Source organism: Labeo rohita, chromosome 5, assembly GCF_022985175.1.
Source record: "Labeo rohita strain BAU-BD-2019 chromosome 5, IGBB_LRoh.1.0, whole genome shotgun sequence".
NCBI classification, from domain to species: Eukaryota; Metazoa; Chordata; class Actinopteri; order Cypriniformes; family Cyprinidae; genus Labeo; species Labeo rohita.
The window spans coordinates 13,189,292-13,204,862 of NC_066873.1; the positions used below are offsets into that span (position 1 = coordinate 13,189,292).

Here is a 15,571-nt window from a genome sequence, read left to right on the forward strand (position 1 = left end):
TTTGATAGAACTATTTTATAATTTAATATATTTAAAAATGTATTTCTTTGATAGCAAAGCTCAATTTAAGGAAACATTTTTTCATGATTTTTTTTTTATTATAATAATTTTAGCAGAATTACTTTTAGAAATTATAAATGTCTTTATTGTCATTTTAAAAATAAAGTAATGCATTCTGGCTGAATAAAAATATTGATTTCTTTAAAAATATGAAAAGATTTGTAACCAGAAACCTTTGAATGATAGTGTAAATGATTGTGATCTTTTACAGGTGACCATTTTGAGAGGAAAAGATGGTTTTGGCTTTACCATCTGCTCTGACTCCCCAGTACGGGTCCAGGCTGTTGATCCAGGTAATTTCAATCAGAAAATTTCATTTTTCATGTTGTCCTCATAATTTCCCTCAAGTTATTATAAAAAGTTGCTAATTCATAGCACAGGAGACTATGGGTTTCTTAGTTATGTTTCATTTGGGTAATAACTTGATGATGTTTATATGATGTTATAGTATTAACATGGTATTCCAATGTACTCATAAACCATAGTGTTGCCACACTCCTTAAGGGTGTTCTCCTTAAGTTTGTACCTTAAAGGAGAACTCCACTTCCAGAACAACAATTCACAAATAATTTACTCATCACCTTGTCATCCAAGATGTTCATGTCTTTTTGTCTTCAGTTGTGAATAACTTATGGTTTCTGAGGAAAACATTTCAGGATTTTTCTCCATATAATGGACTTCATTGGTGCCCCGATTTTGAACTTCCAAAATGTAGTTTAAATGCAGCTTCAAAGGGCTCTAAATAATCCCAGCTGAGGAAGAAGGGTCTTATCTAGCGAAATAATTGGTCATTTTTTTTTTCGGAATATAAAATTTTTTATACTTTTTAAGCCAAAAGCTTGTGTAGCACAGGCTCTGGGATGCGCGGTCAAATACTATTGAATGACGTCATGTGGAACGTAAGTGGAACCACAGACTAAGAAAGTGCAAGTAAGTCAAACGCTTTTTACAAACAAAAAGGTACAACGATGTCGGACGATTCTAAGGTTGTAGGAGAAAGTAACATGGAGTTTTTTAACATACTCTACCTTTTTGAGCCGGAGTACACAGACGATGAACTTGTGGTGATTCGAAGACATGATTCGTAGTAGTGATGGGAAGTTCGGATCATTTTACCGACTCTGACTTTTGAGTCTCATTCAGCAAAATGAACGAATCTTTTTTCGAGTCACTTCATTCATTTTAGCAAAATCAGCATCACGTGACAGCCCCATAAGATGAACAAACAACTCGAAAAACCCGAAGACTCGAAACAGGTGAACTAATTCCAGCACAGAACCTAATAGGATGTTGCACATGTGCGACTGAACAAATCACTCCCCGAGACAACTCGTTCTTCCCGAGTCACATTAAAGATTAGTTCAAAATGAACGAATCGTTCAAGAACAACCCGTGGACGTGCATCCCAGAGCCTGTGCTACACAAGCTTTTGTGCTTAAAAAGTATACAATTTTTTATTTTTCGATAACAATGACTGATCGTTTCGCTAGATAAGACCCTTCTTCCTCGGCTGGGATCATTTAGAGCCCTTTGAAGCTGCATTTAAACTACATTTTGGAAGTTCAAATTTGGGGCACCAATGAAGTCCATTATATGGAGAAAAATCCTAAATGCTTTCCTCAAAAAACAGAATTTCTTTATGACTGAAGACAGAAAGACATGAACATCTTGGATGACAAGGGGGTGAGTAAATTATTTGTAAATTGTTGTTCTGGAAGTGGACTTCTCTTTTAAGGGTACATAATAGTACTCCAAGCTACTAATATGCATCTTAAAAAATATACATACACTGCCATTCAGAAGTTTGGGATCTGTAAGATTTTTATGCTTTTTAAAGAAGTTTCTTATGCTTTTCTTATGATTTTCTGTTGTAATATACTTTAAAATAAAATTTGTTTCTGTGATGCAAAGCTGAATTTTTTTCCGTCATTACTGCAGTCTTCAGTGTCACATAATCATTCAGAAATCATGCTAATATGTGGATTTATTATCAGTGTTAAACAGTTGTGCTGCTTAATATTTTTTTTTATAGATTTATAGATTCTTTGATGAATAAAAAGTTATAAAGAACAACATTTATTCAAAATAGAAATCTTTTTTAACAAACGAACAAACTACTGGTCAAAAGTTTGGGGTCAGTAATTTTTTTCTTTTTCTTTCTTTTTTTAGGAATTAATACTTTTATTCAGCAAGGATGTGTTAAATTGATAAAAAGTTATAGTAAAGACTTAAATTGTTAGAAAACATGTCTATTTAAAATAAATGCTGTTCATTTTTATTCATCAAAGAATCTTAAAAAAATATCACAGGTTCCAAAAAAACATTAAGCAGCACAATTGTTTCCAACACTGATCATAAACCAAGATATTAGAATGATTTCAGAAGGATCATTTGACACTGAAGATTGGAGTAGTGATGCTGAAATTACAGCTTTGCATCACAGAAATAAATATAAGCACATTAAAATACAAAACCGTTAATTTAAATTGTAATATTTCACAGTATTACTATTTTCTGTATTTTTGATCAAATAAATGCAGCCTTGATGAGCAGAACAGATTCCTTTAAAAAACATTAAAATCTTACCAATCCCAAACTTTTGAACAGCAGTATATTTTTTTTAGTTCATTATGATATATCTAACTATTGAATTGCAGACATTGGTATGTTGGTAAATCTGAGCATAGGTTTAAATATTGTTAAGACCTCAGGAACTTTAGCGTAGATATGTGAACACTATTATAATAACAATAAAGTATGCATACTTACATGCAAGTAACCCTAAGCCAAACCCTAATGCTAACCCTAACCCTAACCATATAGTAAGTACATGTAGTTAACTAATTTTACTGTATTATAGTTACATAAGTAAATTATGCATAATTACATGCAATAACCCTAAACCAAACCCAAATCCTAATGCTAACCCTATAGTAACTGCATGTTCTTATTTGAATACAGGACACCAGAAAATGAAGTGTAAACAAAATCAGTGTATCAAAGAGATGTTATTTGTCTTTTTGATGGGGAAACTTTATTTAACTATGGTTTATGATCTCGAGTGTTTTTGTCCATTTTATTTAGGTGGTCCAGCTCACCAGGCAGGTTTACAGCAGTTGGACACATTATTGCAGCTGAACGGCCAACCGGTTGAACACTGGAAGTGTGTGGATCTGGCACATGCCATCAGGTGTGTAGGGATGTTTTTGGTCATCATTTTGTAGCTACAGGTTTCACAACACCTTTTCGGTCACACCAGTTCTCACTATTAATTAACTATTAACAATAAACTCTTAATTTGCTACTTATTAATAGTAAGGTAGTTGTAAAGTTTAGGTATAGGGTAGAACTATGGGATCTAAAATATGGTCATGCAGAATAAGGTGTTAATATTTGCTTTATATGTACTAATAAACAGCCTATATGCTAGTAAAATGCAGTTCTTAGTGAGTACTGGTCCTTAAAATAAAGTGGTACCACCTTTTTACTTAGTATTTTTTAATAGTAGTAGTTTAATGAGGTAACATGCATCAAGTGAAACTAAGGGTTCATTTGAAATGCATTCATGCCTTATCATTGAATTCATTCTTCTTCTTACAGGAACTGTCGTAATGAGATCACAGTAGTGGTGTGGAGGACGGTGCCTATTATGAAGCCTTACTATGAGGGGCTCATCCACAGGCCTTCCTACAAACCCTCCGGATTTGATTCTCACGCTTCAACTGCAAAGACACACAACAAAACCCCACCTTTACTCTCTCGACCCACCAATCACAAACAGGGTCGGCGTAAAAAAGCAAGTGTCCCTGAAAACACAGGAAACGGAGTGGGAGAGTCATTGTGGTCTTGGACTGGCAAACGAGAAGAAAATGATTACAAAACACGCACGCAGACCCTCAAAGGTACCCGTGTGACATCATCAAACGGCGACAACTACATCATCCTCTCTCCTGTCAGTCCTGGAAACCAGGTGGGAATCTGAAAGCAATTGTATTCATGTTCATTCTGACTGAAGTCTGGGGTAACATGTAGCTTATCTGTATGTTTAATATTGCAGATATTGCAGCCAGTGTATTCTGACTCCAATGGCACACTGGGAACTCTAGGTAAGACGGCCCATAAGAAGGTTTACAGTTTCTGTTCTACACCTTTAGGTAAAGATGAATTTTTGATAAATAAATGTTGCCTTTGTGAGCATAAAAAAACCCTGTACCAACTGTAAACTTTTGAGCTGTTTGCATACTACTCCAGGGTACCTCAAATAATGCTATGGTAGATGCCATAGAAAAAAAATTGTAATAGAATGGTACCTTTTTACAAGTTCTTGATGATATTTCATGTTGATTTTTAGGAAGAATCTATCAGACCAGCAGAGGACTGCAGCAGAGCCCAGATTATCTGCAGAATGGGGGGCTGCAAGCACAAGCCACCTTGTGCAGGTCTATGAACAGTAAGACCACCTCCTTGCCTCCCTCATCCTACAGACAGAGCTTTGCCAACTACCAGAACTGCACTATTGTCCAGTCCCACCTGCCTCACTCCAACTATGGCACATATGTCAGTCTGGCACCTAAGATTCTCATCTTCCCAGTTTTTGTTCAGGTATGATCACTATCTGTTTATCTTTGAGGTTTACTATCCAGTTTGTATGTTTTATTTTAAATTATTTAATTTCTAGTTAAAAATAGTTTCTGCCACTGAATAAAAAATAAAAAAAGGTTATTGCAATTTTTTTTATCTCACATTTCAAACTTTTTTCCTCAGAATTGTGTGATATAAACTCACAATTGCAAGAAATAATGTCAGAATTGCAAGATAAAAGATAAAACTCCCAAACTCCAAGTTTGTATCTCGCAAAAACTTTTTTCACGTAATTCTGACTTTGTGAGATATAAACACGATTGTGAGTTATAGTTAGAAGTGTGAGATATGAAGTCTATAGTCAATTCAGACTTTTTCTCAAAATTAAGATTTCAGAATTGCAAGATATAAAGTCTATAAAGTCACAATTCTCATTTTTTTTTCTCAGAATTGCGTAATATAAACAGTTGCAAGACATTAAGATTTCATCTCGCAATTCGAACTTTTTTTACATAATTCTGACCTTTTTCCTCAGAATTGGGAGATATAAACTACAATTCAGACTCAAAAGTTTGTATCTCGCAATTCTGACTTTTTTCCAATTCTGAGGAAAAAAGTAAAATAAAATTAAAAAATGTTAATCACAACTTTATTTCTTTATATCTCACAATTCTGACTTTATAACTCACAATTGCCAGTTTATATCTTACAATTCTGAGAAAAAAAAGTCTGAATTGCGAGAAAAAGTCAGAATTGTTAGATAAAAAGTCACCTTTTACCATTACCTTTTCTTATTTTTTATTCAGTGGCGGAAACAGGCTTCCATAGTTAAAGATGTTGGTTTGTGTTACTGTATTATACGAATATAATGGCTAATTAATTGAAATTGACAGTTTGTTCTTAAGGGGTTTTTTTATTATTAATTTTTGGTTCAAATCTGTATAAATGTATATGTAGGAATGTATATTTTCCTAAGATCTCCCCTTTTTTAATTTTCTTTAGCTTTATTTGTGATGTGAGAGATTTTTTGCAAATAATATGAGGTCATGTAAATCTGCAAAAATAATAATTATGCATTTTTTTAAACAAAAATGTTGTTAAAAATAGTTATGCATAATATGCCACACTGCAGCATACTGCTGTCACTGTTTGTCATTTCATGCCAATTACCTGTAGCCATATATTGGCTGATATAATGGCCAGTGTGCTGTTATTATAGTTTATCTAGGATGTTGTACTGACTCACACCCTTCTGCAAATGACATGACTGACATGATGCACATAGTGTAGCTGTAATGAGTCTTTAATTGCATTGCAGCCACTGGACCTGTGCAGCCCTGAGAGGGTCCTGATGTTGTCAGAGGAAATGATCCTTCATGACAGTAAACACATAGCTCTTAAGGTAACGCCTCTAACTCACACTGTCCCCAAAAGAAAATGTGTTGCTCAGAGGTTGCTTTTTATGAATCAGTTGTATTTAATGATCATTTTTTCATGAACATTTTAATAAATGTTTATAACTGATGAGACGATTGTTAGCATACAATATGAGAAGCCTGTTGCCACCACTGAAAAAAAAAATACTGTTGTGACTTTTATCTCACAGTCCTGACTTTTTTTGTGATGCAAACTCAATTGCGAGTTATAAAGTCAGGCTCTGTTTACACTAGTGCATTTTCATTTTAAAACAGCATTCAGGCTGCATACGTCATTAAGGATGTCTTATTTAAGAGAAGTAACCATAATAAAATTGACTGTTATTCCTTGGGTTGTAAAGAAACTGTAATTTATTTTTCCTATTTTTTATTTATTATTCTTTAGGAATACGCAGAGCAAATGTGGGCAGCCATGCCATCGTTTTCAAAAGTCTCTGTTTTGGTCCGTTTACACTGAAACGCAAGCCTGTAGTTTTCAAACTAAAATGGGGTCTGCAGCGTTTTTTAATTCTCTGTTAACACTGGAGTAGTGTAAACGACAGGTGTAACTGTAGCAAAAATTATGTGTTTTAAAACAAGAATGCACTAGTGTAAACATAGCCTCAGAATTGTGTGATACAAACTCACAAATGCGAATTTATCTTGCAATTCTTTTTCTCGCAATTGTAAGATATAAAGTCCAATTCTGAGGGGAAAAAAGGCTGCTATGTTCTCAGAATTGCAAGATTTTAGCTCACAATTTTGACTTAATTGCAAGCGTGTGTTAGAAAGTCAGAATTGCAAGATATAAACACAATTCTGAGAAAAAAGTCAGAATTGTGTGTTTATATCTTACAGTTCGGAGAAAAAAAGTCAGAATTGCGAGATATAAATTCACAGTTCTGAAATTCTTTGTCAGAATTGCAACTTTGTTTCTCAGAATTGCAAGTTTATATCTCACAATTCTGAGAAGAAAAGTCAACTACGAGATAGAAGCTCGCAATTCTGAGAAAAAAAGTCTGAATTGTGAGTTTATATCTTGCAATTCTGACGAAGTCGGAATATAAACTCCACTTTATTTCTCAGAATTGTGACTTTATTTGTTAGAACTGTGAATTTATATCTCATAATTCTGAGAGCAAAAGTCTTGTGAGAATTGTGAGATTAAAAGTCACAATTACCTTTGTCAGTTTTTTTATTCAGTGGCAGAAGAATATAGACTACATAAAATGACTAAGAGCCATACAAAACTTCAGAATTTGACATTTCTTGAAGTTATTCAAGAGTGTTCAAGAAACAATTTAAATATTAAAAGGAATATTAAAGGGAATTGGCTAGCAACTAGTTAATCCAATAATGGAAATTCATTCAGAGCATTGAAAAATCTACCATGGAACATAAAAAGAGATGTTTAGCAGAATGTTTATGCTGCTCTTTTCCACACCCTGAAAAAACGATTCTGTCGTCATTTGCTCATAGCAAACATTGTTACTAATGCTTACATTTCCTTAGCACACGTCTGTGGCACGAAGGGGGCCCGTTCCCCCCAAAACGAGTTACTGTGCACCCCTTTTCCATCCTCTCCCCTTCTTGCTGAACGGGATTGATTTTGAAAGTGAAAGTAAAACCGGAAAAACAGCGTGCATAAGAAAGCGACTGCACGCTTTCGCCAGCATCAGCAACTGCAGTTACAGATTACATGCTTCCCACCCGAAACACTGCCTCCCATTCACCCTTGTGTTTATACCAGCCACCTCGCAGCAAGTTTCTGAAGCGCCCCAGAAGCAGCTCTCTGCACTGCATCACTAAAGTTAGGCGCCTAGTCTATTTTATAGTCTATAATAATAATAATCGTCTTGCTATCGCCAAAGGCTTCCGCAAGAGGCAAAATCTCGGACTATCGTCGATACACGATACTATCAGCACAACCCTAGAGAAGATATTTTAAAGAATGTTGGTAACCGAACAGTTGAATTTCTTAATATGGAGAGAACTACAATGGAAGTCATTGGCTACTGTCAATTGTTTGGTTACCAGCATTCTTTAAAATATCTTCTTTTGTGTTCAGCAGAAGAAAGCAACTCACACAGGTTTGGAACAAGTGAGTAAATGATAACAGAATTTTCATTTTTAGGGTGAACTAGCCCTTTAAGTTATGTGATGGCTTTGTTATTACTATTTTATATCTGACAAATCTGCCAGCATTCATTGCAGATTGCGTTGTCGTGTCCAAAACTTGTAACCTTTTTGCATTCAGTTTAACTATCGATGACTTTCAGATCCTTTTAAGCAAGACCTTGATCTGGTTCCAGGAGAGACATACTGTCTAAAACATCTCGTCTTGGATAAAATATGCAGAAGCGATTCTTGTAACATCTTGTTTGTGGGCTCTGAAGGTGACCTAGAGCCGGTGTCCCCTTTCAGGAGAATTGACTGTTTTGCTTGGTCAGATTTGAGCTTGTTCTCATGATACCCTTCTAAAAGCCCGCCAGTCCAGCGACCCTGATGTTTTCTCGAGATGGACGAAACACTACCTTTCTATTAGATCCATTTCACCGAATGGCCATTTGGGAACTACAGGAATATTTGTCTCGTTGACAGTAATGCCCGACACAAAATATGCGCTCCTCATAGTGTGGAAGCAGATACCTTGATCCGAGCTTTCTTTCTGCCGCAGCTTTAAAAGAAACCTGCAGTTTGGGAATAACATGACCTCGGCTTCCTCAGCATGAGCAATATTGTGCAAAGATAAATCTCTAAATGCCACAATAGCCTCCAAAACCGACTTGGTATCTATAGCGATTCCCTTTGAGAGTCTGTCACATCCTTTGTGCTCTCTCGCAGGGCCCCCGTCTGCATGCCAGCTGACCTCAATTTTGCCGAGAGACCTGTTTGAGTAATGCAGTCAAGAGTTTCTAAAGATCAGAGTGTTTAAGAAGGATGAGCTGTACATCACTAAACACATTCCTCCAGTGTCCTAGAACGAGCGTGTGTGTGTTTGACTGTGATTTAGATCAGCTGCTTTTATTAAGCTGGCCTAATTCCAAGCCTGGGCAATGGGCGCCATGAAAGGCAAAGCAGTGCAACCTGCCCACTGCTTTCCGTGTGGGAATCCGAGCTTTTCCCTTTCCGAATGACCTTAGCTTGACTTCACCTGATTCGTCGTAACTTTAATGAGTGTTACAGTTGTATAATATTATTAAAACCATTCAGTAAAGGACAGTTCATTCTCAGCAGTCAATTCTACATCTGCTCTCCAGTTTAGATGAACACTATAAATAGTTAAAGATCAAGGCTCATGTTTTCCATTATAAAGAATTATGTTCATCTTCACTTGGTAGAAGCTGAGTGAGAGTGACACAAGAAGGTCAGATGGAATTGTTTCAGTGCGGTACTGATTGTTGTCTTTATCGCCCTCTATAGACTACAGTGTTCATCTACACAGACCTGATGTTGTTGACCAGGGAAGATGAACCGGGCCGCTGTAATGTACTACAGAGTCCACTTTACCTCCATGAGATACAGCTGCAGGACGGTACGTACTGCTATTTTCCACTAAGAAGACATTGTAATATGTTTTTTGTCCTACATATGTTTTTGGGGCACTGCATATTTTTTGTGTGTATATAAGAAAAGTGTGTATACATACAGTTCTCAAAAGTACAGATTTTTTTTCTGCTGATTCATTTGGGGATTTTTAACTTCTGAACATCTTTCAGTTTTTCACCACTATTTTTGTGCATCATAATGTGTGTGTGTGTGTGTGTGTATATATATATATACACTGCCGAATAAAATTTGTAATGTTTTTTAAAGCCTTTTCTGCTCATCAAGGCTGCATTTATTTGATTAAAAATACAGAAAAAACAGTAATATTGTGAAATATTACTGCAATTTAAAATAGTGGTTTTCTATTTTAATGTATTTTAGAATAGAATTTATTTCTGTGATGCAAAAATGAATTTTTACCATCATTACTCCAGTCTTCAGTGTCACATGATCATTCAGAAATCATTTTAATACGCTGATTTATTATCAATGTTGGTAATATTTTTTGGAACATGTGATACTCTTTTCAGGATTCCTTATCCTTGATGAATAAAACATTAAAAAGAACAGCATTTATTTAAAATAGAAACAATATACATTATCGTTCAAAGTTTGGGGTCAATAAATGTTTTCTTTCTCTTTTATGTGTTAAATTGATAAAAAGTGATAGTAAACACTTATATTGTTAGAAAAGATATATATATTGAATAAATGCTGTTCTTTTTAACTTCCTGAAAAAAGAATTCCAAAAGGCTCCAAAAAAATATAAAGCAGCACAACTGTTTCCAATATTGATAATAAATTAGCATATGATTTCTGAGGAATTGTGTGACAATGAGAACTGGAATAATGATGCTGAAAATTTAGCTTGTCATCACAGAAATAAATTATATTTTAAAGTATGTTAAAATAGAAAACTGTTATTTTAAATTGCAATAATATTTCATAATATTACTTTTGTTTCAGTGTTTTTGATTAAATAAATGGAACTTTTACAAGCATAAGAAACTTTTTTAAAGAACAGTAAAAATCTTACTGATCCTTTTGAATGGCAGTGTATATGTATTATAATGCACAAAAATGTGGAGAAAAATATGTTTCAGACAACTTTTGCACTGTGCACTTATCAGCAAATCAATTTGTGTCTGTCATTATTTTTCATATGTATTCACTACATCAAGGATTATCTATATTAATAAGGAAATTACATTCCACACACAGAGATGTTTGTACAGTAATTAAAACAACACTGTATTTGTTCCGTATGCATATGCCTTTAAAAAAACAATTAACTTTAAAAATAACTGTCTTTAAAAAAATAATACATATTATGTATTAAAGCTAAACAAAATAAAAAAGCATGCACATACTTGCACTGAAAGTATGTGGCATAATGTGCAAATCATGACTGGTTAAACATGTTTAAAGGAGAAGTCCACTTCCAAAACAAAGATTCACATATAAGGTACTCAACCCCTTGTCATCCAAGATGTTCATGCCTTTCTTTCTTCAGTCGTAAAGAAATTATTTTTTGAGGAAAACATGCCAGCATTTTTCTCCATATAATGGACTGATATGGTGCTCCAATTTTGAACTTCCAAAATGCAGTTTAAATGCGGCTTCAAACGATCCCAAATGCAGTTGTAAACGATCTCAGCCGAGGAAGAAGGGTCTTATCTAGCGAAACAATCGGTTATTTTCATTTAAAAAATACAGTTGAAGTACTTTTTAATCTCAAACACTCGTTTAGCCTTTCTCTCCCTGAACTCTGTGTATTCTGGTTCAAGACAGTTAGGGTATGTTGAAAAACTCGTATTTTCTCCCTCAATTTCAAAAATCATTTCAAAATCATCCTACATCGCTGCAGAAGTACCGCCCCAGTCTTTGCAAAAACATGCAAAGAAGATCAAACACCTTTAACAATAAAGGTAAAACAGCGATATAGGATGATTGTTAAGTTGAGGGAGAACATGAGATGGGAGTTTTTTGACATACCCTAACTGTCATGAACTGGAAAAAAAAACATTAGACAAGACGAGCGTTTGACATTAAAAAGTATAAAAATTGTATTATTTTTATGAAAATAACCGATCGTTTTGCTAGATAAGACCCTTCTTTCTCGGCTGGGATCGTTTATAACCGCATTTGGGATCGTTTGAAGCCGCATTTAAACTGCATTTTGTAAGTTCAAAATCGGGGCACCATATCAGTCCATTATATGGAGAAAAATGCTGAAATGTTTTCCTCAAAAAATATAATTTCTTTACGACTGAAGAAAGAAAGACATGAACATCTTGGATGACAAGGGGGTGAGTACATTACACGTGAATCTTTGTTTTGGAAGTGGACTTCTCCTTTAACATATCACAGAAAAGTTTGCAAGGAACATAAAGCACATGTGCATGATCAACAAACATAAAACATAGTGACAGTGCCGCTCCGGCCCAATAGAATAAGTTTTATTTCAGTCAACTATCCCAAAACTGTCTTGCACTGGCCTTGGGCCATCCAGTTGTTCTTATTGTTAAGCCCTGCGATGTGTACCTAAGTTTTAGAGTGAAAGAAAAGGCAGTGCTAGCGCCTGGCTTACATCTGCTTAAGATAAACACCCTGACGTGAACTAAATTTCTTAACATGAGTTTATACTCTTATCTATCTATCTATCTATCTATCTATCTATCCATCTGTCTTAATGATACAGTCTATCTGTATATCATCTCTCCGGGTCGATTGTTTAGAGTAGAGGGGATGTTAAGGAGGTCCACCCTGTGTTATTTGTGACCGTGTGTTAGTGATAGTCAGAAAGGAGACGTCAGGACTGTGGGAATGAGTATGTGTGTGTCATGAGAGCGTAGCTCTCCTCACTCTCTGTGTCTGCTGGGAACAATGGCCATGTCTCCGGTATGGCCCATTATAGTCAGGGTGGGCGGGACGGTGTATTCTTTACCTTCCTGAGAACAGAAATAATGCAGCATGTGGCACAGAGGGCAGTTCTATCTTCAGCCTTTATTTGACATCTCTGTTTTTTTAAATAGCCATCACTATGCTGACCTTTGTCCTTTCGGATATGAAACGAGTTGTATAGGCAAAGCACTTGACTTATTGTGTGTGTGCAGAGAGAGGCCAAATTAATATCACAATATTAATGTCAATATTTGAAATGTGTGTTATCTCTAATTATCAGTAGTTATGCTTATATAAATGTAGTTTGAATAAATAAAGTTTGTTTTCCCATGATCAGAACAGGACCACTGAATAGGATTTTAGCAAACCCCTCCCAGAAAATATTTTATAGATGTAATTATTTTTAAATAGATATAAATATTATGGTAACACTTTCCAATAAGGTGTCATTTGTTAACATTAGTTAATGTATTAACTAACATGAACAATAAATGAACAATACATTTATTTCACTAGTTATTAATCTTAGTTAATAAAAATACAGTCGTTCATTGTTCATGTTAATTCACAGTGCATTAATTAATGTTAACAAACACAACTTGTGATTTTAATAATGCATTGGGTTATATTTTTATTGTATATTTTAATACATTCATTATATAATAAATGTAGTATTATTTATATACTATTGTATTATTTATTTACACTTTGAATTAGATTTTTTAAGTAATTTTGTACCTTTTTATGTTTGTTTTTAAAATATTTATTTTAGCTTTAACTTATTTTTATTTCAGTTTGTTTTTAGAATTTCAGCGTTTTAACTTAAACTTACACTACCAGTCAAAAGTTTTTGAACAGTAAGATTTTTAATGTTTTTTAAGAAGCCTCTTTCGCTCACTAAGCCTGTATTTATTTGATTCAATAAAATTTTAAAATATTTTTATTTTATTTTAAAATAACTGATTTCTATTTGAATATATTTGTAAAATGTAATTTATTCCTGTGATTTCAAAACTTTTTTTGCTTTATTACTTCAGTCACATGATCTTTCAGAAATCATTCTAATATTCTGATTTGCTGCTCAAAAACATTTATTATTATTATTATTATTATTATGTTGAAAACAGACTGGAGTAATGATGCTAAAATTTCAGCTTTGAAATCACAGGAATAAATTATATTTTAAAATATATTAAAATAGAAAGCAGTTATTTTAAATTTTTAGTAAAAATATTTCAAAATTGTACTGTTTTTGCTGTACCTTGGATCTAATAAATGCAGGCTTGGTGAGCAGAAGAGACTTCTTTAAAAAAAACATTAAAATCTTACTGTTCAAAAACTTTTGACTGGTAGTGTATTGACTTTTTTTTCAAATTTAAAATGTTTTTTTTTAATTTGATTTAATTTCAGGTAATGAAAACAATGTTAATGTACTTTTTTTATAAATATAAAAATGTGAACATATCATTGTAATATCTTGTAATACTTGTTTTTAGTAAATTTGAATAGCACTTATGCAGTGCACATATGGGTGACATATATGTGAGTACATGTGGGTGTTCACATCCCCCAGAGTCAGGAAATGTTGAAAAAAAAAAACACCCTGACAGCCTCGGGATGAAGAAATTCACACTTGTGTCTTCTTCTCTCCAGTTCCTGCAGACAAACTGCGGCTGTACATCTCCTACTGGATAGAGGTGAGATCCTGCATCTAACCACCGACCCACTCATTCAGCGCAGATCTCTTCTCACGACACATCATGCTTAACACTGTGCTGCTCTGCGCTACAAATCACGCGCAACATAATGTGTTTCTCATCGAAGCGTTGACCCGACAGGATGGCCCTGTGGTAAACATTTACAGGATGTAAATGCTGTGCGGCTGTTAAATGGAAGGCCTTTTGCGCCCGGGGTTTACGTCACATATTAGAGCCTTTAAAGCTGCTCTTTCTCTCCAGAGTAAACGTGCCTGAAAGACGTAGCCTGCTCACTCGAGCAAACACATTCATCGACCCAGCCATCTGCCCATCTCCCTGACAACACCTCACACATACACACACACACACACACAGAGAGACATGAATGTGTGAGTGAGTATGATTGCATCTCTCATATGCCGTTCTCCCGCATAACAGCGCATGACACCGAGGTTTCTTAGAGAGATGATCTTGTATAGGTGGAACCTGCTTTTATAAACATCCTTGAAAGTCCTTCTTTTTTCTTAAATTAATGTAATGTGTAATTCTGTCCTTTTTTCTTGTATACACATGTTATTTCATAATCACTCCCTCAATGTGGCTTACACACTGTCTTTTTGTGTCTCTGTAGAGAACCGAATGTCTGTTCAGCCTGGAAGCCTTTTCATCCGAGCAGAAGAGGAGGGTCGTTCAGTGTCTGAGAGACAATATTGACAAGCAGCTCACCCTGAGGGACAGAATAGGCCCTGACCAGGTACTAAATCAAACACAAGCGCACTCGCTCGCAAAAACACCCACTTAAGTCTTGCTTTTAACCACAGTACGTCTGCATTTCTCCTGCAGTTATGGAGTATTATCGCTCAGCAGAGGTAGGGCTTTGTCAGCAGGACTAGCATCTGCTAAATGACCTTGCATTTCAAGAGCTTTATCCTTATTTAATTTCTCTCTCTGTTGCCTTCTCTTTAAAGTCAGGATGAAACTGAGTTTCCAGCATATTTTGGTTCTGTAATGTGGCGTATCCTGAGTGAAACATGGTATTCAATGAGAAAAAAATGTAGGGTGGTACTTGATTTTATCCATCAGAAACTGACTGGTTCGAGACAGGTCTATGTGGTTGCTGGGCAGAGGTTGGAAATAAATGGTCTTGATGACATTGGTTGAAAAAGATGTGGAGCAAATTATTTGTTTTATCAAAGGTTGTGTAAATAGTCCAAATATTTTTATAATGAAGTCTATAATGAAATGTTTTGAAATGTAATAATGAAATGTTTTGAGAATAAAGTCGAAATTATGAAAATAAAGTCAAAATATTGAGAGACTAAAATTGAAATGTTTCTCGAATAAGGTCTAAATGTTTCGAGAATA

At 34.7% G+C, this 15,571-nt stretch overlaps 1 protein-coding gene across 4 annotated transcripts in view; it reads left to right on the forward strand.

Moving 5' to 3' along the window:
• Positions 1-15,571, forward strand: part of LOC127165650 (regulator of G-protein signaling 3) — a 51,765-nt gene that overhangs the window by 21,988 nt on the left and 14,206 nt on the right. For all 4 annotated transcript variants that reach the window (XM_051110473.1, XM_051110475.1, XM_051110476.1 and 1 more), the window contains 9 exons: positions 272-353; positions 3,145-3,250; positions 3,661-4,030; positions 4,118-4,166; positions 4,412-4,662; positions 5,960-6,043; positions 9,480-9,591; positions 14,163-14,206; positions 14,838-14,960. In XM_051110473.1, the coding sequence (XP_050966430.1) occupies positions 272-353; positions 3,145-3,250; positions 3,661-4,030; positions 4,118-4,166; positions 4,412-4,662; positions 5,960-6,043; positions 9,480-9,591; positions 14,163-14,206; positions 14,838-14,960 (1,221 nt within the window). The remainder of the gene's footprint in view (positions 1-271; positions 354-3,144; positions 3,251-3,660; positions 4,031-4,117; positions 4,167-4,411; positions 4,663-5,959; positions 6,044-9,479; positions 9,592-14,162; positions 14,207-14,837; positions 14,961-15,571) is intronic.